The sequence below is a fragment of the Drosophila tropicalis genome, unplaced genomic scaffold, assembly GCF_018151085.1.
Source record: "Drosophila tropicalis isolate 14030-0801.00 unplaced genomic scaffold, ASM1815108v1 contig_393, whole genome shotgun sequence".
Lineage (NCBI taxonomy): Eukaryota > Metazoa > Arthropoda > Insecta > Diptera > Drosophilidae > Drosophila > Drosophila tropicalis.
Window position 1 is genome coordinate 3,874,188 of NW_027172855.1, and position 23,918 is coordinate 3,898,105.

General features: G+C 31.0%; 3 protein-coding genes across 11 annotated transcripts in view; 1 reads left to right on the forward strand and 2 right to left on the reverse strand.

The window, feature by feature from the left end:
• Positions 1 to 21: 21 nt before the first annotated feature.
• Positions 22 to 11,267, forward strand: pelo (protein pelota). The gene is made up of 5 exons (XM_068284417.1): positions 22 to 562; positions 620 to 1,341; positions 1,422 to 1,614; positions 9,115 to 9,221; positions 10,557 to 11,267. The coding sequence occupies exons 1-5, from the start codon at positions 522 to 524 to the stop codon at positions 10,682 to 10,684; spliced, it is 1,191 nt and encodes a 396-aa protein (XP_068140518.1). The 5' UTR covers positions 22 to 521; the 3' UTR covers positions 10,685 to 11,267.
• LOC137572870 (uncharacterized) lies at positions 2,850 to 7,613 on the reverse strand. The gene is made up of 3 exons (XM_068284714.1): positions 7,464 to 7,613; positions 3,165 to 3,608; positions 2,850 to 3,089 (listed from the first exon to the last, which is right to left on the reverse strand). Exons 2-3 carry the CDS (start codon positions 3,545 to 3,547, stop codon positions 3,020 to 3,022), a joined length of 453 nt encoding a protein of 150 aa, XP_068140815.1. The 5' UTR covers positions 3,548 to 3,608; positions 7,464 to 7,613; the 3' UTR covers positions 2,850 to 3,019.
• Positions 11,268 to 16,118: 4,851 nt separating the features above from the next.
• The window catches only part of Nckx30C (solute carrier family 24 member Nckx30C), a 49,418-nt gene continuing 41,618 nt past the window's right edge, over positions 16,119 to 23,918 (reverse strand). For all 9 annotated transcript variants that reach the window (XM_068284824.1, XM_068284820.1, XM_068284823.1 and 6 more), the window contains 3 exons: positions 21,017 to 21,271; positions 19,954 to 20,090; positions 16,119 to 19,875 (listed from right to left, as the gene is read on the reverse strand). In XM_068284824.1, the coding sequence (XP_068140925.1) occupies positions 19,635 to 19,875; positions 19,954 to 20,090; positions 21,017 to 21,271 (633 nt within the window). In that variant the 3' untranslated portion in view covers positions 16,119 to 19,634. The remainder of the gene's footprint in view (positions 19,876 to 19,953; positions 20,091 to 21,016; positions 21,272 to 23,918) is intronic.

Sequence of the window (23,918 nt, forward strand, 5' to 3'; positions counted from 1 at the left end):
CTGTAATATGCAAACGTTTACCAACACTGTCAGTCACACTAAATAAAAGCAAATGGAGTATTTATTTGGTTAGGCGAGTTTAATCTTCGATTTTGGTTATATTTCTGCTTTTAAAACAGAGCGAAGCGTTGACCTCTCCACGAATTCTAAATATCTACGCTCAACCAAAACATTTTCACTTAATCGCCGCGGTGGACCACACGATCCTTGCTAGCTACTATGGTCAACTGGCCGCCAACAACTATAAATCCTTTACATATAAAAAGCCTTGGTCAAAATATACAATTGAAGACTCTTGATCAAATTGGTTTAATCCATTGATCACAGAAGAGGTTCACTATCGAAGCGCTTCACCACCAATGACAAAAATGCATACGAGTTTTGTTGGCCAGAGAGACGAAGATCTGCTATCTCCTAGAAACAAGTGACAAAAATCGAAAATAAAAAATATCATAAATTACAACAGGTAAAAAAAAAACGGAAAATTCAAAAATCGACTAAATATTTGAAGCTGGAGAAAGATGAAATTGCTGGGAAAATATGTGGACAAGGGAATGCAGGGGTAAGTTACTTGACCTTGTAATGTAATCAGAATAATCCCATGGTCAATCCATTCTAGCACTGTGACCCTGATGCCCGAAGAGTCTGAGGATATGTGGCATGCTTACAATTTAATATCCGAAGGTGATAGCGTGCGAAGCACAACAATACGTAAAGTTCAAAATGAGACGGCCACCGGATCCTCGACCAGCAGTCGAGTCCGCACCACTTTAACCATTGCCGTGGAGGGTATTGATTTTGATACTCAGGCCTGTGTGCTGCGTCTGAAGGGTCGCAACATCGAGGAGAACCAGTATGTCAAAATGGGTGCCTATCACACATTGGATCTCGAGTTAAATCGCAAATTTGAATTGAGAAAACCAGAATGGGATACCATAGCGCTGGAGCGCATTGAGATGGCCTGTGATCCTAGTCAGTCGGCTGATGTGGCTGCTGTTGTCATGCAGGAGGGTTTGGCTCATGTTTGCCTCATAACTGCCAGCATGACATTGGTGCGAAGCAAAATTGAAGTCTCTATTCCTCGTAAACGAAAGGGCAGTGTCCAGCAGCATGAGAAGGGTTTGGCCAAATTCTATGAGCAAGTGATGCAGAGTATTCTGCGTCATGTCAACTTTGATGTCGTTAAATGTGTGCTTATCGCCTCGCCAGGATTCGTGAGGGATCAATTCTATGAGTATATGTTTCAGCAGGCTATCAAAATGGATTACAAACTATTGCTGGATAATAAGAGTAAATTTATGTTGGTACATGCTTCATCTGGTTTTAAGCACTCCCTCAAAGGTGAGTTTATTTTTAAATTTTTCATTGAATCCGAGTTAGATAGAAAGTCTCCATCTTATTTACCTTGACTTTCTTTTCAGAGGTCCTACAAGAGCCGGCCGTTGTGGCAAAAATGTCCGATACCAAAGCCGCTGGCGAAGTGAAGGCCCTGGAACAATTCTATATGATGCTGCAATGTGAACCAGCTAAGGCTTTTTATGGCAAGAAGCATATCTTGCGTGCCGCCGAGTCTCAGGCCATAGAAACTTTGCTCATTTCTGATAACCTATTTAGGTAAGTTAAACAACAACAACACAAAGACCCATAGAAACCAATTGGCGACCGAATATTCTGTCAATTTATTAGCTATTCGCAATTGTACATCAAGTTCAATCAAGCAGAAAGGTCAAGAGCACGGTCGTTGTCAGTGACAAACCTTCAAGTCTAACGAATTGCCCTTGAGTATTGCGACAGTTCTTTATTTTTATTTTTTTTTGCTTTACGCTCTTTTTGTATTTTTTTTTTATTGCCATGTGTAGAGCATCCGTTGTGTGTGAGGGGCTATAAAATTTAAGGTTCATTTGTTTTCAAATTCATTTAGCAACAGCGTTTCAAATTGTTATGTATGACATTTTAAAACTCAAGGTTTATAACTGAAAGTAAATCTCTATCCTAAGTGTATATTGACTTTGCCACAGAAAAAAGTATAAATTATTTGAATATATGTATATTACAACACAAATATTGTAGTGGCTTAAAGTTGAAAATTTTAATTAAGCCAATTGCTTTTTGGCTTACTTTATTCAGTTTTTGCATGTTGAGCATGAATTCGGTCTATTAAGCCAAACTAGTCCATTTCCTTTTTTGTGTTTTATGGTGAATTAGTTAAAATTCAATATACAAGTTGCTAATCTCTTGTACGAATTAACCAAAACAATCTTTAGATTAAATCGTTTTAGTAAAATAAATGTTTAATCTTATTTCGACCCACTTTCCCATCTTTAAAAAACTATTTTTTTTTTTTGTTTAGATAAGAAAATCGGTCAAAACTTGTTACTATATTGGAATTGTCCTTTTGCTATTAAGAAAAGTATTGCAAATTCCTTTTGGAATAACTAAACTGTAGGCTTATTATTAGTCAATGTCATTCAACTTATTAATTTTAAATCTTTTATATATTTCATTGGAATTATGTCCAATTCATCTCGGAATTTATTATTTTAGTATTTTATGCTTAAACAGTAATCTTGGGTGATTTTTTCTTCCGTAGTGCAGTGCGTCTTAAATTTGGCTTTGAAATATTTGCATAGTTTTAACCATTTTGAGAGAACCACGTCCAAAACGTATTTTGATTGTCGACAAGTGTGGCAGCAGATACGTGTGCGACGAGCGCCTCATGATCAAGGTTGTCTCTCTGTAGCATAGGCTCCCCATTTTTGGCTGATTTATTTAGTCTGCTCTCTGATCTCCATTCGTTTACCTTTTTAATGAGCTGTTGAAATTCCAGTGAGAACATTAAGTTTATCGTCTCCTTTTGTTTTGTTTTGGTTTTATTTTATTTTCTTAGAGTATTAACTTAAATGCTAGAAATTGTTCTCTTCTCTCTCTTTTTCTTTTTTAGCACATTTAATCAGTCAGAATATGTTGTGTTGTGTTTGGAGGTTCTTGGGAGGGCTCCGTTCAATGTCCACGTCAACAATCAGAAACTATTCAGATCGTGTATTGACTTTGTTGACATTGGCTTGCCTTTATCACGACATTTTTGATTGCTGTGTTCGGGAGAAGAAGCAAAAAAGCCAAAACATGAATAGAAGAAAACAAACGAACAAATTTGTTTCACTTACCTTTTGATTCTTGTTTGCTCATTGCAACGATTTTTCTGTAGTTTTTGCTGGACCAATGCGTCATGTTCATTATTATCATCAACATAATTATCATTAATATTGTATTCTCCACATCTTCTTCGTCGGTTATTGCTTTTCTCCATTTGTTCCCTTTGCCAGAGACGTTTGTTGTAATCGCTTAAAGTTTCTCTTAATGGCAATAAACGACTTGGACTGCCGCAAGATGATGACGATCTGTAGGAGGAGAAGTAGGCAGAGGTAGTCCAGCATTTGCTGTAGACTTTTTGCTCAAACATTGCCACATCGGCTGCTGGATGGTCTCCACTGCGATATTGTGGATAGCCCACATCCGAAATGATATAGTCAGGCTCTATTGTATACATCTTCTTCTCGGTGGCTCAGTGTGCGGTTAATTGGCTGGCCAACGCGGCACTTCAATAGGAACTAAAGTTGAAAGAGAGTTGACATTTAGTTAACTTCATTGATAGCTTTGGATTCTTCAAAGAATTCGTTTTACTTTTTAGATCAAGCTTTTAAAAAATGTTAAAACCTTTTTCCTTTTGTTTCTTATCAGCTTGTTAAAATATTTGTTTTTTTTTTACAATTTCTAAGTAGTATAAAATGTTTATAAAACTTATAATCAAAGTGTCACATTGATAATGAATTCCTGGTTTTATTTTATAAAATATAAGATAAGATAAAGATGTTTAAACTTGTTTATACGAACGCAAATCGCATTTTTTAACTCAAATTAATTTAGTTTGTTCTTTTGTAGCTTTGCCACAGAATAGCAAAATGTTACTCAACAGTTTCATCATTATTATCTACATTTTTCCGTCAATTTTGAAAAGCATATAGAATTTATACATATCGAAAGGAGTCTGAACCCCAAATTCGACTTTTATGTTTACAAAACAGTTTCGAATACTTCTTCCAAATGCCAAAAAGGCATCCCCAAAATTTTTGAAATTTTTATACAAATTATAATTTATATTTCCCAAATTTAATTTTTCTATTTGAATACATATTACTATTTAAAAATGATTTCCCGCTTCAATAGCAAAAATGAAAAATTTCAGACAGATATATAATTTTATATTATTAGATCTTCCAAAGTATCGAAAATAACCCAAGGAGATGAAATATTTATGTTTTTTCTATTACCCCAAATAATTTTCCCCCAATTTATTTTCAATTTAATTATATATACATAAGAAATAATAAAGTAATTAACTTTATAATTGCAAAACAATTATTTCTCTTATTTCAATTTTTTATCCCCTAAAAAGACAAATAGATAAACAACACTCCCATAATGCCAAATTTGGATATATAGACCTAAGCCCTTTCACTTTTTGCTTAATTCATTGAACTGGCTGAATACAAAACAAAACTTTCACAATAATACAACACAAAAAAAAAAAAAATTAAATTACATTTGTATATGCAATAAACAATTGTCTTCGATAAATTTACATGCAAAGCCAGCCGGCCAGCTGCAATGGGGCAACCCGTTGAGACTAGTGAAAAACGTGTACGAATGTGCCCTAAAATTGTTGTATAAAAACTACGACAAGAAGACTAGAAAAACTGGTTGCACATGATAAATATACTATAGAGAGAAAGACAGAAAAGAGGCAAAGAGAACGAACCAGTCCAGAGACGTTAAAGAAAACTATAAGTTGGCACAAAGTCGATTATGTACATACATCCATATAAATGTATGTACAAACATACATATGTATGTATGAAACTTGGTTCCAGAAAACATGAAGCGGAAAGTGGGGGCCTGAGTGAGAGTGCTCTAAGCGTTTCCATAAACGGTGCGATTTAATAAATTAAAATTCTTTATGCTGCTGTTGTTGTTATTCGCCCACACACAAATTAAGAATATCTGTATATTTTTTTGTAATTATAACACAAGAATCTAAAGTAATGATCCGATAGATACTTATATCTGGTTTAGACTTATCAATTCTAGGCATTCCATTAAGAGTTTCACGTAAGGCAAAAACAGCTCTATAAACAGAGATCTTTCTATCTCTCTCCATTCATCGACACGCCAACTAAATGAAACGAAACCAAAAATCCAAAACAAATACAAAAAATCAGTATATAGTATAGCCAGAAAAAAAGTTGCCATGAATATATGTATATTGCATGTGAACTAAATGACTGGCGGACGAATTCAAATGGCTTTGCAAATTGATAGGCGTGTGAAGGAGTCTTTGTGTATACACAAGCCCAAGATATTCAATAGACGAGAGCTGCTTTTATATTTTACCCCCAAAGCGATCACTGTCAATGTTTTGTATTTACCATATTGATTTCCTCTATACAAACAAATAATATTATGTTAGGGTTTCTTACACTAACTTAAACCAGTTGCTCATTTATCCAGGAAACACTATACTCGCCTAAACCAAATAGCAACTATTACAATTTCTTTGCTTTAAATTCATTTTAAGAAGATACCTATTTGGATTTTTGAAGAAAGTTATGCCATATACTTAAGTATTTGTGAGAAACTATATATTTTTTGGTTTCCCTGAAGTTTCAAGACTTATTTATTCTTGAGACGAAAGACTTTTCAAACTCTTCATTTAGCCCTACAAAACATAGAAACAGTTCTTTGACTTATCTCTTTCAGATTCTTGCCACTTTTTCGAATTAGAGTATACGAAAGTCGTTCAAGCACTGAAACTATATCGCTTTCTTTTGATTGTATGTATTAAGGTTGGGTTTTTGTTTGGCTTTTTAGACACATGTACATTGTATGACGATATGTGAATGTGTGGTTAAACGCGTTGAGTTGGCAACTTTTTGATCACAAGGTTAAAGAAATGATTCGAAAGCAAATAAAAAAAATAAGCAATGATAATTAAAAGAGAAATTATAAAAAGAGGAGGTATTTATTTAAATTAGAGTGTCATCAATAAAAGGAGAATTCTGGTTTTTATACTCAACAGTCTGACAAATTTGTCCAGTTTTAAAAGTAGCTATAATAATACAAAGTAATCAAAATAGCCTTTTGTATTTTTTGAAAATATTAACCCTTTCTGAACCGTATTTAATTTTTTTTAATTTTGGTATAAATATTAGTTAAATTGAATTTTTACCTATTCTGTTTGTAGTCCGCTTTAAAAATGGGAAAGTCAAACTTTTCCGACATTCATTAAGTTTAATACACTTATATTTTATACTAAAACCGGCGTATTGCCTGTTTTAATAAATATTTTGTTTATATATAACAAAAGATTTATTCTGAGTATACTAATCAAATGTGCTAATCTTATTAAAGAACTTAACACCCATGAAGAATACTTTATTTTCTAATAGACTAACTTCTCTAGAGAAGTCAAAGTATATGGAAAATAATTCCAAATAATGCCAAACCTCGCCAATATTTATTTTTCGCAAGGTGTAAAACCTTGGTTATCTGCCCTTTTTCTGTAAGTTGTTCCATGAAGTGGGATTTTTTTTATTTTGTATATTGGCAATAAAATAAGTACAAAGCATCTGAGCTATTCACACAGAACCGAGATATTTGCATTGTATTGTAATTATAACTGGCATGAGAATAAAAGCTAAGAAACACAAAGTTCCCCCTTTGCGTTTCTGTCTCTCTCATCTCTCTTGTCTTGGCACATTCCACATAATGTGGGACAATCGCGCATTTCGCGCGACTTTTAGTATAATACATATGCATATATAATAAGCACATGTAGAAGTCAAAGTATTTGAAAGATAAGCATTTGGAGCATGGCAAGAAGAGGTTCATGTTGGGGGAACTTGAGAATAGGTTGATAGTTAATTACGCTTTTAAGTGTATATTAACTGATATCTTTGGCGGAATAAAGTTGGGGGCCTGTGGGGTTCGCTGTCATTCTTTCATTCGTCCATGACTCTGGGTCGGAGGCCTCCACAGAAAGGGGCCTAGGCGTCGTCGTCGACGGTTGGCAAGTGCACGCTAATTCCATTATAACAATTGATTTCATTGTGCAATCATGGCCAGACAGACAGGCGGATAGACGGCCGTCGGGTCGACTACAATGATGACAACCTTTGCGGTTAATTGATGAACAACAATAACAAAACAGAAACAAAAAAAAAAACCAACACAATGTATGATACACCACAGGTAAAAGATACGGATACAGATGCAGATCTGTTTTGAATTGCATTCCTATATGTTGAATCACAGTAGCCACAGCCTAAATGCGGGATTTTCCTTCTTTGCTATATCATTTTTGACAATATTTGTTGTTTCAACTTTCACTTTGTGTCTGCCACACGCACCTTTTGGTTGTTGTTGTTGTTGTTATTTTGTTGTGTGCACTCTCTTTTGAGGTTTCTTGATACCGAATTGTATGAAATTTTTGTTTTGAATTTCAATTCTTGTGCGTTTCCTATTCATATGATACACAAAAACGTTCGCACCGCAAGAAAGCCGCTTCGCAACTGAATCTACAAAGACCCCAAGACGACGACGTGGTCGGTCTCCACTCTCTATCTCTCATTAGCCCCATACGGTCTCTCTCCCTCTCTCTGTTTTTTCTCTCTCTCTCTTGATAACTGCACGTGCTGTGGATCCCAGCGCTTGGAGTTCACATTCAATGTATACTCTTTACCGATCGACAAATTTCTCTTTTGTTTTGTTTTTCAACTCTTGTCATCAATAAAAATGTTAATTATATTGCAATCTTTTGTGGCTTTACCCACCTGAATATTATTTTGTTGCTGAAAAGGTTTTTGAACTGATTCGGACTTCGCATTACAGGTATCCCTTGAATATAGAGTCATAGTCATCTAACCTTTTCGTAATGATATGATGATGCGAACCCACAATTTCCAGTTAAACTTGACACCTTGTGCATTATAGATCAACAATATATCAATATATAAAATGTATATATGCATATTTATTCAGTGCCATGATTAAGCACTTTGCAATTTGTGAATTGTGAATCGTGTTACTTGAAATGAATCGTAATAGATATTAATTAATTCGTATATTTGTATGTATCCAACGTATGAAATGTTATATAGGTAATTGCAAAATATTTGAGTGCCTAACCGTTTTGGATTTGTCATCATCTAAAACTGTTAAATATTGTTGCGAAAATGTTGAAAAGGAAATATTGAAATTATTGCACTTTGTAATAGCAATACATAGTTTATTTGAATAGATAAAAGATAGAGTTCACAATATTCAAAACGAAATGAATGAATTGGATGACTTTGAGAGTCGACTTCAACTGAATGAGTGTACTGACTTTAAACAAATTGAATGAGTTAGAATGTAAGACAATGAGTTGCTATGATTCAAATGCATTCGAATCCCAATTTTGATTTTAGTATTTAGTATTTACATATTTATATTGTATATTTCTGAATATGCATATGTGATTACTATATGATTGAACTAGTCTGATAACTGGCTCAGTGGGGACTTATAATCGGTTTTAAACTCTCTACAGAGATAATGATTTTTTTAAAACTATTATTTGATATTTAATTAAAATATAAAGAAAATCTTGAGTTTTAATACTCATACTTTTTAACTTTTACGACTCTTTGAAAGCTTAGATTTTATTTATATTTTTTTTAGGACTTAATATTTATTAAATATAAAAATACAATTATAAAAAGATTATGTTTCTTATTATTTTTTTTTTTGTGGAAATATTCGAAAATGAATAGTCTTATGTTTGTGTATATAACTTCTAAAGTTTCATCAAAACACAGACAAGATTTCTATATCTTAGCTATATTTATAAACATTTAGAATGAAGTTTTTGGGTATATTAACTTTGCTGCTTATAAACAGAACCTTAAAATGGCTTCAAAGTCCTTCAGTTGAAAGTTTTATTTAGCTTGATATTAAAGCATTTAACTACATCTTAATATATGTTTCATATATTCTCTTATTTAATTTATTTAATTACAGATGCCAAGATGTTAATCTCAGGAAAGAATATGTTAACTTGGTTGAATCAGTACGCGATGCTGGAGGTGAAGTAAAAATCTTTTCCAGTATGCACATCTCAGGAGAACGTGAGTAACTCAAAAAATCATACATATGTTCATAGAGAAGCCCATTGAAATATGTACTCGAAAATGACTCACCATGAAGTTAAGAATAGAATCTTTTTATAAAAATCTTTTTTGAAGTTGTCTACAAATGAAAACTTAGAGATATTTTTTCTTTGCGTTGTTGCAATTTTTCTATGCTCAATTTTAATTTTTCATGTCTCTCCTGTCGCCCCGCTGTCTAATGACCTCGTTAAATATTCTATTTTTAAATGGCTCGCACTGCATTTGCACTCACATGTGGGGGGGTGCCTATATATATATGTACATATATATATTTTGTGGAATCTCCTACAAAAATGCAAAGTCCAAAATGTTGAAGAAAAAAAAACGAAGATTTTCGAATTTGAAAAGTTGCCAAAAAACACTTTCATTTTCATTTACAATTTAATGTTAATTAAAATTACATTTGCCCACTTTTTCAAAATGTATACATGTGTGTGTGTGTATGTCTTTCCCATTTAATTTTTCTTATTGTATTGTTCTCGGTTGTAAAATGCTTTAAATAACCATACATTTTCTTGGCAAATGAGTCATACGAGTTTTCACTTTCAATGTTTGTAAATGGGTCGATGTAAATTTTTTTGTTCTCACGTTTGCAGAAAGACTATCTCAACACTTCTCAATTGATTTACTCACATTAATTGCTTTATTTACAGTTTTTATTGTTATTTTCTTAACTTCTCAAGTACCTCTTACTGTTCAATTACTTATATAAACAATTCAAGCAAAGGGGTATAGATATCGGGTTATCCCCATAAATCACAGAATTGCTGCAGGGTATTGTAATCATAATCAACCATCTATAACCATTTCGCAATTAGTATTCAAATTATTATTTTCCATTTTTCTTTTGTAAATTGAATGTGAAGTTCAAAAACTGAGTCAACGCCTAGAACAAAACCCGTGAGCCTTGGCCACTGACTCCTACGTCGCTCCAAAGCTGCCATCGCCAAAACAAAACCAAAGTGCATTGATTTGGACTTGAAGCAAGCTCGAGTTCTAAGAAAAGACCGGATATTTTAATTGAGCAATGAAAACCAAAAAAACAAAAGTTCACAACAACTGAATATAACGAGCAACCAATACTTTTTACTTAAGACAATAAAGAAATACAAAATTTCTTTAGAAATAATGAATTTGTATGAAAATTGATTTCGAATTTCATAAATCTGTTGCTCAACTCTTTAAAATTTTTTAACTTTCTTTCCCAATAGAAAGTTTTTTTATAAGTCATCATTAATTAATCTTGAAACAAAGAGTTTATTGAACTAATATTTTGTTATCAATTTTTTCCAGAACTTGCTCAACTCACTGGAATAGCGGCTCTTTTGCGTTTCCCCATGCCCGAACTGGAGGATAGCGATGATGAGGATGATGAAAATGGAGCAGTCGGTGGCGATCATAATGACAGCGATAGCGATTAAGTGGATTTCAATGTGTGTGTTTTTTCTTGAATAATTTTTTTGGGCATTTCATACTACAAAACGAAATACTTGGACTTATTAACTTAACTAGCGATCGTGCGAGACTCTGGCATTAGCAGAGCTAAAACCAATGTATAAATATATAAATATATATACCAACTTAGATAATAAGTAGATACTTTGACAGACTTGGACTGTGGCAGGGCATATACAATAAAATTTAAAAAAAAAAAAAAAAAAAACACTAATTTTTTGTACAATTATTCTTCATGGTGACTATACATAATTAGTTAACGAAAATGAAGAGAATAATAATAATAATAATAAATAAAATTAAGGAATGCATCAACTAGGTCATTTACATAAAACAGAAATTCGAAATAAATTTGTATTGCATAAATGATTTTTAATATTCACCTTTAACTAATCTGACTGTCTAAACAATTTGCTTTTCTTGCTGTTGACAGCTAAGAGTTTTGTTGTAATTATTTATTGTTTATTCATTTCAATTCTAAATGCTTCATTCATTTTTAATTGTTTAAAAATACATTTTTTAATTAAACTGTCAAGACTCTGTATAAAACATACCGTGTACTAATTAATCTAACAAATGATGTTGCTGATGGCAAGCAAGAAATTCTTTAAAGTTTTTCGTCAAAATTAGTTTGCTGGAAGGAAATTATGGGACTATTTCAAATACAAAATATTAAATAATTATTTATAATAAATAAATATTTGTGGGGTTTCGGATTATTAGAATTATAATCTAATTTTTTTTTAAATCGACTGATTAATGAAGTAGAGGTAGTTAACAATTTTATTGCATCGTCGCTGTTTGACAGCTTTTCGTATTTGAATTTCCCTCCAACTCTTGGGCTGCCAGAATTGCAGAAGGCAACATTCTGGCAACACCGCGGAACATTCCGAGTAATAGTCCTAAGGGTGAGAGTAACTGTGCTAAGGGTGCGAGTAATAGTCCTAAGGGTGCGAGTAACAGTGCTGAGTGGCTAATTTAAAAACAAATGAAATGTTTCGAATGCAACGAAGAGTATCTATTTATTTTCCGATTATTATTTGATGAACAATATCTCATTCGACGGGAAATTTAATTCACTATCGATCGTAGTTCTAGTGTAGTTTTACTTTAGTATGAATTAGTGGCGCAAACTGACGCCAAACAGGAAGACCTAAGAAAATACATACCAAATAAGAAGAAATAAGGACTTCTTCCTCCTGCTTTATCTGCTTTATTAGTTAGAAGTATGTGAATAGTTCTTTGGATGTATATTAAGGGAAATTTGTTTAGTTTTTAAGCGTATTAAAAGAATATTATGTACTAAATTATAGATACCATTTTTTTTTATAATCAGTTGAATATTTCTACGTAGAATTAAAAATATCTTTAATAATCGTTTTTTTACATCAACTTTGTTATAAAGATGTTTGAAATTTAAAATTTTCCGTTTAGTTCAACCAGTGCTGGATGTAGTAAATTGACAAAAATTTAAATAAAGAAAATAATTTGAAAATTTCTTAAATCCTAACTTTGCGAAAAAGATTTAGCCAAATTTTAACCGATTTTCAAAATCTTCATGAATATCTAATTTAGTAAATTTTCGAGTTTTTGAAAATTTCATGACTTTTTTCAATCATGTTCCAACTTTCGGATTGGAAAGTGATCTGCGAAAGCTAATACTTTTGTTTTTTTGGTTGTTACAGGCCCCGCCCTGCCTAAATCCGGCACTGAATTCATCTCTTTTATGATTAAGGGGTTGTGTTGTATTTAAGTTTAATAAGTCGGAGTAATATTCCAAAAATAATTACAATTGTTTATGCATTTGGATAACTCATTTTTATTAAATCTGTTTTTATTGTTTTAGTTTGTTGTTGGTTTTGTTTTCATACGTAGGTATTTTTGTATTTGAGAAAATAACATACAGTCTAAGTTTTTGTTGTATTATATATAATATTCGTTATATATTTTTTTTAGTTAGTTTGAACATTAACTTTGTGTTTACTTTTGGGTTTGGGTTTTTTTTGTTTTGTTTTTGTTTTCTTATTATTTTTTGCTGCAATTTACTGCTTATCAATAACAAAAGTTTTATTAAACGGCCATTTTGTTTACTGTTATTCGTTTGCTGCGGCTCTGCTACGACTCGGCTATGTAACGGTTCATTTAGTATTTGACTTCTTGCCGTGTTTAGAGTATATGTGTGTGTGGGTGTGTGAGTGTGTGTGTGGTGTATTGACTTTGTATATTTCACCTAAATAACTAGTTAACATTTGGTTATTTTTTCGTTCTGGTTTTATCATTAATTCGTTATTTGTTGTTTTGCCTTTTGATTTAACTTGTTTTGTGTTGTTCCTTTCCTTCAAAATGCTTGAGTTTTATAATATATTAATATATATATATGTATAATTTTATATAACTTTGTTGTATATACATATATGTATATATATATTGTGTGTGTGTGTGTGTGTTTGTGTATTGGTAGAAATTGACTATTTATTTGATTTGCTTGCAGTTTTTTGATGATCCATGAGGGAGGGAACGAAATGATATTGTTGCTTGAATTGTATAAAATCTAGATCTGTTTATAAAGTAATTTGGGTTTACTGTGTCGTTTTATATATGTATGTATATATAATCCATCGTATTCATATTCCATCAACAAAATGATTATATTTTTTGTACAATCTTATGTGCTAAAAAGCGTATCAGTTATTAAAATTAATATATCTCATTTTTATTTATTTTCATTTTCCACATTGTTTTTTCTTGTTTCACTTTTCGATAGTCGTACAAAACAAAATGAGAAAAAAACCAAATGCCATTTTCCAAAAGTTCAACTGAAAAAGATAAGAAAAACGAATTTTCCATAATTTTCCATTTGTTGGTGGGTAATGAATATTGTATTACACACGACGGCTGTCTCTATATGTATATATATGTATATAGTATAACTATATCTATATATAAGTATATATGTATGTATTTCATTTTTAAAAAAATTATAATAATAAACATTTTTCTATAAAATCTTGTTAAATTAGTCTACCAATATGTTAACTATTACTTTTTTTGTTTTTTGGTTTTCTTACTGCATTTTATTTATTTTTTCATTTTTTTGCTTTTATTTTACTGTCCTCTTTAATAGAAAAAAAGCGAATAAAATATTTATTTCGTTTTTTTTTTTTTTGTTATATTTTTGTTGGAAATAAAAGCAAGCATTTATTGTTTTTTGCTTTTGCAACGGACGCAACTGGACCAATTGAAATTTTTAACAATTTTTATTATGTTACTAAGATTTATATATGTATGTATATATATTTATATTTATACGTATGTATGTAAGGATGTATGTGTGAATGTTTTGTTTTAAGAATTCGAGTTTGATTTGTTGGTACTTGTTTTAGAGTTAGTTAAAGCTGAAATTAATGTTTATATGGTCAATAGTTCGTTTCTTTGTAGTTGTAGTTTTTGTTGTTGTTGTAGTTGCAGTTGTATTCGATTGTTGTAGATGATTGATTGACTTGAGTTCAAAGAGTTCCAGAGATCAGATTAAGACTAGAACTCTAGAAAATGTTTATGTGTTTGCTAATTTCATAAATATGCTAATTTATTCAACTAGTTTATATTTAGTTTTTTTAATTTTTGGAGAACTAAAAGGTAAATAACAAGTCCAAATCATATCGAATTTTTACTTTTAATACTTACTGCTCTCTGTGGGCTGTAAATTTCAACAGAATTTTGATACTCAAGTGCTCACAAAAATTTAAGGGTCAAATGATGTCAACAACAATTAATTGAAATTTGATTTCCATATATAAAGAGAGATTACATGAGATTTGTTATCGGAAGTCATATATCTTTAACCATTGAATGTTATAGTGCTCCAATCGGGATCAACTTGATGTTTATGCAAAGTTTCATTGCAAGATAACAGATGGACACTGACTAATCCTACGAACTGTGTCGTATATCTAAATTTGAAACTAAGTCAAGCATTTCTGCTAAAAATGTTGGACAATTGTTTATAGCATTTCAAAGGATGTTATAAGAACTATATATAACATATATAAATAGATCTAATCAATGAAAAGCACCCAGTCCTACTTAGCCCAATGCTATTGACCCTAAGACCACATATTGTCATAGGTTAGGGTCTGATGACAAACCTCTCGGGGTTTCCGATTGAAGTGAATAATTCAGACACTTATCATTTAATTTCTTATGCGATGAATTATTATGTTAAGAAAGTCGGAGGAAAACTTATTGACATCAGATGAAAGCCCTTTAATCTGTGTGTGAAAAAAATAAAATTAGCAGACACAAGAATTGTACGCGATGAAAATTTTGTTGTTTTTTTTTTTTTTTAAGTTGTTTTTTTTTTTTTTTTTTTGAAGTTTACTTTTTCACTTTAATTTGAAACAATGATTTCGTTTTTATTTTTATATTCAAGTTAAATATTTCATAAAGTATATATAGTATTACTATCTTTATTAGTTGTTGTTGTTGTTTTCATTCATTATTATTCTTATTATGTTTACGCTTCTTTTTTTTTTTTTATGTTATTATGAAGGTTTTCGCATTTTTAAGTTTCTTTACTAATTTCTCAACAATTTTATTTTTTTTAATATGTTTTTTGTTTTTTTGTTTTTGTTTTTGTGTTACGCAATTATTCAACTTGTTAAAAATCTATAACCATAACAATTTCATATATATATATATAATTTTTTTTTACTTTCTGGTATATATAATCTTATTTAGTTTTTTTTTTTTTAACTTTCTTTCCATTTTTTGCTTCAAAGCGAGACTTCTTTCTTCACTCGGGGCCACTCGACATTTTGCTTTGTGTGCGTTTTCGAAGAGAAACAGAGACGATGTTTGGTTTTTGTTTATATTTAAGATTGGTTGAGTATGATAATGGAAATTGTCTAGATACTTGTTTCATATATGTATGTATGTGTGTATATTTAAACTTTTTTTTGTTTCTTGTTTTATAAAATGTTAACAGACGCTTTACAATTTGTACTGCGCTCTATATATTTTCGGTATATTGAAGTGTCTCAACTTGGATGTTTCTCTATTTTCTGTCTCACTTGTTTACAATTAGATTGGATTAGAAGAGGTTTTGTTTTTGTGTGTTGGTATTTATGAAGGATTTAAGGTCGCGATATGTGATGTATGATGGTCTGCGTGTGTGTGTGTGTGTGAAGGAAAAGATACTTTTTAGTTTTTGTTAGTACGAGTGCTTGAATGCTTTTGTTAATGTTCTAAGTAATATTAGAGTTAAATTTTTGTTTTTTTTTAGATTTCTTTTCTTTTTTGTTTTTTAAATAGGTATTTGGAAGAGTATTATTTTATCGTTTTAGTTTTGTTAGTTAGTTTAACATAGTACAGCTTGTATAAAAGTTTAAGCTACAATTTTCATTTTGTTTTTTGTTTTTAGTTAGTTTCTGGTTTGTTTTTATGTTGTTGTTGTTGATTTTCTGTTTGCTGCTTGGAAGTTTAGTTTCATTTTGTTATGTTAAAGCCTTGGCCATTCAGACCATCTAACTATTCGTAAAGTTTGCCAAGAGAAGGAGTTTGTTTTTATGCTGGGTTAATAGCTAGTTAGTATATGTTTGTATGATCTACAGTCAGTTTTTGGTATTGTATTTTGAAACTTGAACGCAAAGTTGCTGAAATTTGTTGAAATTGAAATCAGAACCAAGAGCAAAAGCTCCGAAATGACAAGTTTTGACTTGTTTTGGTTAATTTAAGTTTTTCTTATGCTTCACCAATTGAAATGAGCAAGTTTTGAACTATAGTTATCGTCAGCATTAATTTTTTGCACAAGTCTAGCTGTCAGGGTGTGACCACCCTGCGTATACGTAATTAGTGGCTGACAAGCCTTTGGTTCATTTGAATGACTCGCAGATGTACATACCTTTGTCTCTATGATGTTTCATTGTAAATTTTCCCAGCGAGTATGGAAAGAATTTGCTTAGAATATACTCGAATTTGGTATTTCACATTGAAAGTTCAAGTCTGTGAAGAATATTAGTTAGATTTTGTATGTAAGATGCAATGTTAGTATGTAGACTTCTGAAGTACGTACTTATGTATGTATGCATGTATGTATGTATGTTTATTGTAGTAGTTGTTATGTAAAAATGCCTTGTGGTTAAATTTACATAATGTCGCCTTTTCTTTTGCTTTGCTTTGCTTCTCCTTAATGGGTTTTTCGGTTGTTGTTTGTTATTTGTTGGTGTTCTCTGTTAGTTTGTCAGCTATAGGGTTTTTGTTTTTTTGTCTCTGGTATATCCATTTATATTTGCCTATAATATATATATATATATGTATATAATATGTGCAATATCATGCACTGCACCCATGGGGTGTAAGAGCAGCCACTTTATATAGGTTTCCTTTCCGTTCGTTCGTTTTGAATGTGTTTTCTTTTTTTTTTTTTGGTTTTTGGATCTTCTCGATCCTTTTTCATTAATTACATTTATATATGTATGTATGTATATATATATATTCGTTATATATTTGTTGTACATATAGTAAATGTTTGTATGCATTTAATGGCTTCAGGACTAGACTATACAACTGCTTGGCTAACTTGACTTTGCATTATTAATTTGTTGTTCACTTGTTTTCACTTTTTCTTTTCTTTTTTTGTTGCCAAACCGTTTTCATCTTGGCCGTGCTTGAATATACAGTTTATATATAAAGTTAATGTCACTGCCTCTAGTTCTCTTTATATCTCTCTTTTTGTTTTTTGTTTGTTGTAATAAAAATTATTGCTTTCTGTTCTATGTGTTGTTGTTGTCTTTGTTGTTGTTGTCTTTGTGTGTGTGTCTGTGTGTTATGTCGTTTCCTTAACTTGCATTTTGCGAGCCATTTGCAAACGTTTTTTTGGTTTTTTGTTTTTGGTTTCATATCCTTTTGAATACAATTTGCCTACTTAAGTTATATATGTATATATATAGTTGCATACGTGGTTTATACATATATAAAATATATATATATATATATATATATATACTTAAATGTTTTGCATTTTTATTTGTTGTCTTTCTTGTTGTTGTTGTGGCCACTTTAATAGTTTTTGAAAAAATTGCATGTTCGTTTCTAAATAAAGAGACAGCAAGTTTGTGGTATGTGTGTGTTGGTGTGTGTGTGTGTTTGGTTATATGCTCATATTTATATAGGGAAGGGAAAATTTGATCATTCAGCAAAAAGAATATATCGGAAATTATTTGTATTTGTTTTTCCTTCTTATTTAGTGGTCTATCATAAATTTTTTAAATTTTGCAGGAATAATCATAATCATAATTATAAAGGGTCTTCGTAATGCGGTTACAAAGGATCATTTTATCCTTTTTTGGTTTTTGATGCATGGCAAATGTTCTAGCAAAATGTTTAAGTTTTTGAGTATAATTGTAGCTTATTTGAAAGTTGGTTGTATTTTTTGTTGTTAATTTTATAAGTATGCAAATTATCACTTAATCAATATATATATATATATATATATATATATATATATATGGGTCGAATATGTAGTTGGTATGCCATGTATGTAAGTGTGTGCGTGTGTGTGTGAGGGAATTTTGGTTTTCATTTAAATATATATATATATATATAGGTACTATATATTTAATATAATATAAGTTGTAAAAACTAGAGATTTTAGGCTCTTAGATAAAGCTTTGGTTTGTTTTGGATATTCGTTTTCGTTTTCTTTTATTTTTTAAATATATGTATATATATATAAGTATAATATAGATTAAGTTTTTTGTTCCTTTTTTTAATATTTAGAGCAAGCAAATGAAAATACTTTTATATTTTTTTTTTTTTAGTATAGGAAAGCGAGAAAAGTAATCGAAACATTAGGTCCAAGATATGTGAGTTTAGCTCATTGAGTTAATATAAGATTAGATTTTAGAGATTTTCAAAGAAGATAGAAGAAGAAGAAAGTAAATAAGTGATTTCAAATGATCTGAGACAAAAGTTAGAGGAAAGTTTTAAACAAATTGAATGAACATCGAAGTAGTTTCTACCCTTGAATATAAATTAGTTAACTGAAAACTGGATTAAAAATTAATTGGAACTTAAGTCGATTTGAATTCTAAATTGTATCTTTTTTTTTGTTGGGCTTTTCCTCAATGAGCTAACTCTTAATTTAACAGATTTTTCAAAAGATATTGAAATTATTATCTTATATACAAAATGGTTAAAAGTGCTTGTCAGTGCCCAGTTAATTAAGTAGTTTAAATAAGTAAAGTAATTTGGTTTTGGGAAGCCATTTTGGTTGATTTAACTTTTAACTTTAGTTAATATAATTCATAAATAGAGTATAAGTTTCATTTGGTTTTTAGTTGTGTTTTAGTTTTGTTTTGTTTTGTTTCATACATAGTTTTTAGTTCAAGAATCGATAGATAGGGCGAAGGATAAATTGAAAGTTAGGAGTTAGAGGGAAAGAGAGAGAGAGAGATAGAGCTTAAAAAGCTGCGGCTAAACAACAATTTCCTTTTGGTATTCAATTTTTGTTTTTTTTTTTTTTGTTTTTCTCTTGTAAAGTAAATGTCTTTATTTTTTTTTATTATTTTTTTCGTTTTTTGTTTTTTTGGTTTAGAAAAAGAAACGTTGCACTAACTAACTCGCTTTAAACGTTAAGTTTTGTTTGTTCATGTTTTGTGTTAATGTATATGTGTGTCTGTGTGTGTGTGGGAGTGTATTTACTTTAACAATTCGATTATTTAGCTTGTTTTTTAGTCCATTGTTAATTATATTGTTGTTTTTTCGCATGTTTTCTTTGTTTGGTTTTTGTTAATATAATTTTTTTTTTTAACTAATTTTGGTTGGTTGAGTTTTTGCTTGCTTCAAACATTTGGTTTTTGGTTTTTTTCTTTCGGTTCTTGTTAATGGCTTTTGTCTTTGGACGTTCGCTGATCAATTTTACACTGGACATGTTATCAAATCATATTCAAACATCAGCGAAACGGCAACAAAGACAAAATATAACAGAAACATGGTAAAGCCCAGACCCTTGTTCATGCGCCAACGGAAACAGGCAATCGACATCACCACAAACACGAGCATCATAAACAAGATGGTAATGGAACAGACCATGCCCACCGAGTTAACCTCAACTGGAGCATCATAGATAATGCCATAGAGTAGCCAGGGAATAGGTAATCTAGTATTCAAAGTAGATCAATTGCTTATCAGTCAACTTCAGTGTCAATTAGATGGATTCTTTAGATGGACAACTTACCCTACAGTCACATCGAAGATGTTGCTACCCACTGAACTGGATACGGCCATATCACCAAAACCTTTTCGTGCCACAATTACCGAAGTTATCAAATCCGGTATGGATGTGCCTGCTGCCAAGAATGTCAGACCCATGACCTAATGATGATGATGAAAGTATTCAAAACGTTAGTTCTTAATCACTGAGAATGTATTATAAATTGTTTAAAATTTATAGTTTATTTTTAGCTAACTCTGCCAAGAGAATCTATTAATGCTATTATATCTATACTATATATAAGTATTAGATTTCATTCTTTATAGACCAATTCGAGATAAATCACATGTGTGCACCAAAATAGTTTTGGAAACCTTATCTAACAATAAGAATTTCTATACCTTTGAGTCAGAATACAGATTGATCCAAATTTTAAGCACTTATGACAATATTTGTTATTGTTAAAAGCTCAATTAATTAAGGTAAAGTATTAAAAATTAATTTTTTTGAATTTTTATTAATTTTTTATGTAAATTGTTTCGTTGGAAATCGAAAAATGAATTATTTGTAGATTTCTGTATTCTTAGAGGGTGGAATCATTGATTGTCCTTAGCTTAAGGGCAATTAACCTCAACTGTTTGCATTAAAAAAACCTTTCTTAATCATTTTTCTACTTTTTTGTTCGACCTTTGGCATATCAAGTTCAAAATTTTCTAGTTTTAAGTTATAGAAAGAACCAGAGACGGATTGTGACAAAATTTTGAGTGAGATCCAAACTACTTATGATCTTATGAAGTCTTTGCTTTTACACGATCCATTAAAAAGAACATACTGTGAAATTGGTTAGGTATACGGTTTAGTTCAGAAAGCCGTGTCCGTACTATGTCTGTATAAAAGTCATTGCCAGATAAATATAAAAAAGACGTGGTTTTTCGAATTGCAGTTCTTAATATTTTCGATGAAGATGTAAGAAGAGCATCGATATCTTGAAAAATGTAAACTCCAATTGAAAGCTTTACAAACTCTCTCAATTTATAAGTGGTTTTGTTGGATTTCTGGTTTTTAAAAACTTGAAAAATTTCCTTACCTCTGGCGGTATGCGAGCTGTATCACCGGCCACATTGGCCCACCATACCATGAGATACGAGAAGGCAGCTATCCACACAATGGAACCAATGAAGGTGACAGGAAAGAAGCGTTTGCCACGCGGTGTACGTGTATCGGGCAATGTCAGCCACATGGGCACCAGGAGAGGTGCCACCAGGACATAGGTCAAACGCTTACGTGCCGTATCCGGCCAGGCCATGCTCAATGGCTCCGGTTCATCTTCGATTTCAGGAGCCTTTAGCATTTAGTATGGTTGGTGGGATAGGGGAAGGGTGTAAAAGAGTATGCATATTAAAACTCTACAACTCGATGAACATTTTCTTGATATATTTTTTTTTTTCATAATTGTTTTCGAGTTGAAATTTGATTCTTAATTGATTTATACAATAAATATGTACTTTATGGTAAGCGTAATATTTAATAGAATATATATGTATTGTTTAGTTAGTTAGATATATGTATATAGGAAAAATATTTAGTTAAAATGTGTGTGTGAAAGTGTTTTTGATTGTAATTTGTTGTTGAATTTTTATAGTTTTATAAACAGAAACAACAACTGAGTGAGTGAGTGAGTTGTGAATGAGAGAAACAGATAGAGAGTGTGAAGGAGACAGTGAGAGTGATTGAGACTTTTGACTGAATTTCTGTTTCGATCTTTGCCTTAAAAATGAAATGCAAATATAAAAGTAATGTATTTTTGTATAGTCATGGTAATGATCGGATATGTAAATGATTAATATTGATTTTTGTCTCGATTCTGTTCAAGATTTGCGCACTCTCCGAAAGGCGTTTTGTCTGTTTGGTTTGAGGAAGAATTGTGTTTTGGTTTTCATTGGGTATTTTTGGTGGCCAGAGTAAATACATATAGTAAAAGACATAAATAACAACAAACCAAAGAATTGAATAAACAAAAAACTATGTTTTAATTCGAAAAAACATCATAATGCACTTACTTTCTAGTTTTATATCATACAAATATATGGAAGTATTACTGAAGGGTGCTAGTTTTGAAACGTGCAAAGAAGAGAGAGTGATAGGTAGTAGATGGTAGATCTCTTATCATCACAAAGATATGATAAATTTTTGTACATAGTCCAACATGCTTAATTATACACAACAAAAGGAGACTTAATCTCACACACACACACACACGAACACACACACACTCGCACTCAAGAGTTTGCAACTATAAACCACAAAAAAAGAAGATTTCATATTGAAAGTGAAGTAAAGAAATGTAAGAAATTTAGTTTTTAATTAAAGTCTATTTAGTTATTCTAAAATCTACAATTATATCGTTAGTCAAGCGGCACTAAAAGCTTTTTTTCTGTGTGTGTGTGTGTGAGTAAGTGTGGTGAGTCTGTTAGTCAGTATGTTTTTGCAAAAGCTTTTTATGTATATATAGATAGTATATAGAAATCTTTATTTAAATGTCTTTTGCGGTTACTGTGGCTCACATTCTAGGGCAGTGGCTTATAGGTTTCTATCAGTCATCAGGAAAATTATCGTATTTCCTTGTGCTATTTCAGCGGAATTCTACATTTGTCATAAATCTAGAGAAAAAGTCTATTCGAAAATCAAATACTTGTTTCACAAAAAGAAAGAATTGAATCAATTTATAGAATTGCCAATAGGAATTGCTCTGTTGAATATTTGCTATAATAAGTGCTAGATCCCTTTAATTCGCATTTAAACTATTCTTTGAAGTATTAGGTACATTAAAACTCTATTCTCAGATCAATACCTGGCTTAGTGAAAAAGTTCGAATATAAGTTAGGGCAATTAGAACTACCAAGATTTCTTATTAAGTACTTGGTCTCTTTCATTTTGTGATTAGATCAAAGGGTAAACTAATTGTGATTAATGCGAATGCAATGCAATAAGCAAACAGTTTCCATTCGTAGCTTTCCTGATCCATTTTTTAAACATTATTAAAAATGGAGATCGTCATTTGTCCAATCTAATAAAATGGATTGTGTGTAATTACCCTTGAAAGGCCCTTAATGAATTCTATAATTGAATGCTGAGTAATTTAATCGTTAAACATTTAAGTCATTTCCGCACATGTCATTGGAAAAAAGAAGGTTACATAAGATAATTTTGATTTCAACTTATTTGAGGAATTGTTTAGGCATCTCTGTTATGAACTGCTATCTAAAGGATTGGGGTTCTCTAGACCTTAAATACATATGTACTATAAAATAGGAAGGATAAGTGATCTTCTAATTTCTTCAAAGGTTATCAATACTGCAAAACATTGATAAAATATATAAGTTATCATTCATTCCATATCATTATATAAATGAATGTAATTAGTTTATATGGTCCACTGTGCGTATACGTTATAAATGTTATGTATGATCGAGGCCGACTAAACCAATAACATTGAAAGTCTTTAATTTAAGAACTATAATCAAAATTGGACCCAATCATATATGTATGGAGCTATATAGTACGCATTATCTCTGATCAATGCGAATAGGTCACTGACTTTGGTTAAACTTTATAGAAACTGTGCCATTTAGTAGCTCGGAATACATAGATTTATCTACTTAATGTACTTCTAAGCCAATTGCCACTGCCCTAGAGTTATATTTTCACAATTGAAGTCAATTGTGCTCCTTTTATGCGCTATTTAACTAGATTTTTTTTTAAATGCATGAAAAGTTAGTGTATAAAGGAAAAAATAATAATAGCTGAATTTGTATGCAGTATACACTATAAAAACTGAAGAAAAAAATGAAGACAGACAGAGAAATAGATAGCGATATATAGCGAGAGATCGATAGATAGATAGATAGTTAGATGTTGACAGTGAAAGACAGAGAGATAGACAGAAAGAGAGAGAGAGAGAGAGAGAAGAAAGCAATAAAAAAATTGTT

What these genes read in the sequence shown, in the direction of transcription:
- pelo (XM_068284417.1), top strand. Translation starts at nt 522, where the DNA reads ATGAAATTGCTGGGAAAATATGTGGACAAGGGAATGCAGGG. An exon ending in GTGGACAAGGGAATGCAGGG is followed by an intron (nt 563 to 619) that starts GTAAGTTACTTG and finishes AATCCATTCTAG; the next exon opens with CACTGTGACCCTGATGCCCG. An exon ending in TTTTAAGCACTCCCTCAAAG is followed by an intron (nt 1,342 to 1,421) that starts GTGAGTTTATTT and finishes CTTTCTTTTCAG; the next exon opens with AGGTCCTACAAGAGCCGGCC.
- LOC137572870 (XM_068284714.1), bottom strand. Translation starts at nt 3,547, where the DNA reads ATGTATACAATAGAGCCTGACTATATCATTTCGGATGTGGGCTATCCA. An exon ending in GAGCAAACAAGAATCAAAAG is followed by an intron (nt 3,090 to 3,164) that starts GTAAGTGAAACA and finishes TCCCGAACACAG; the next exon opens with CAATCAAAAATGTCGTGATA.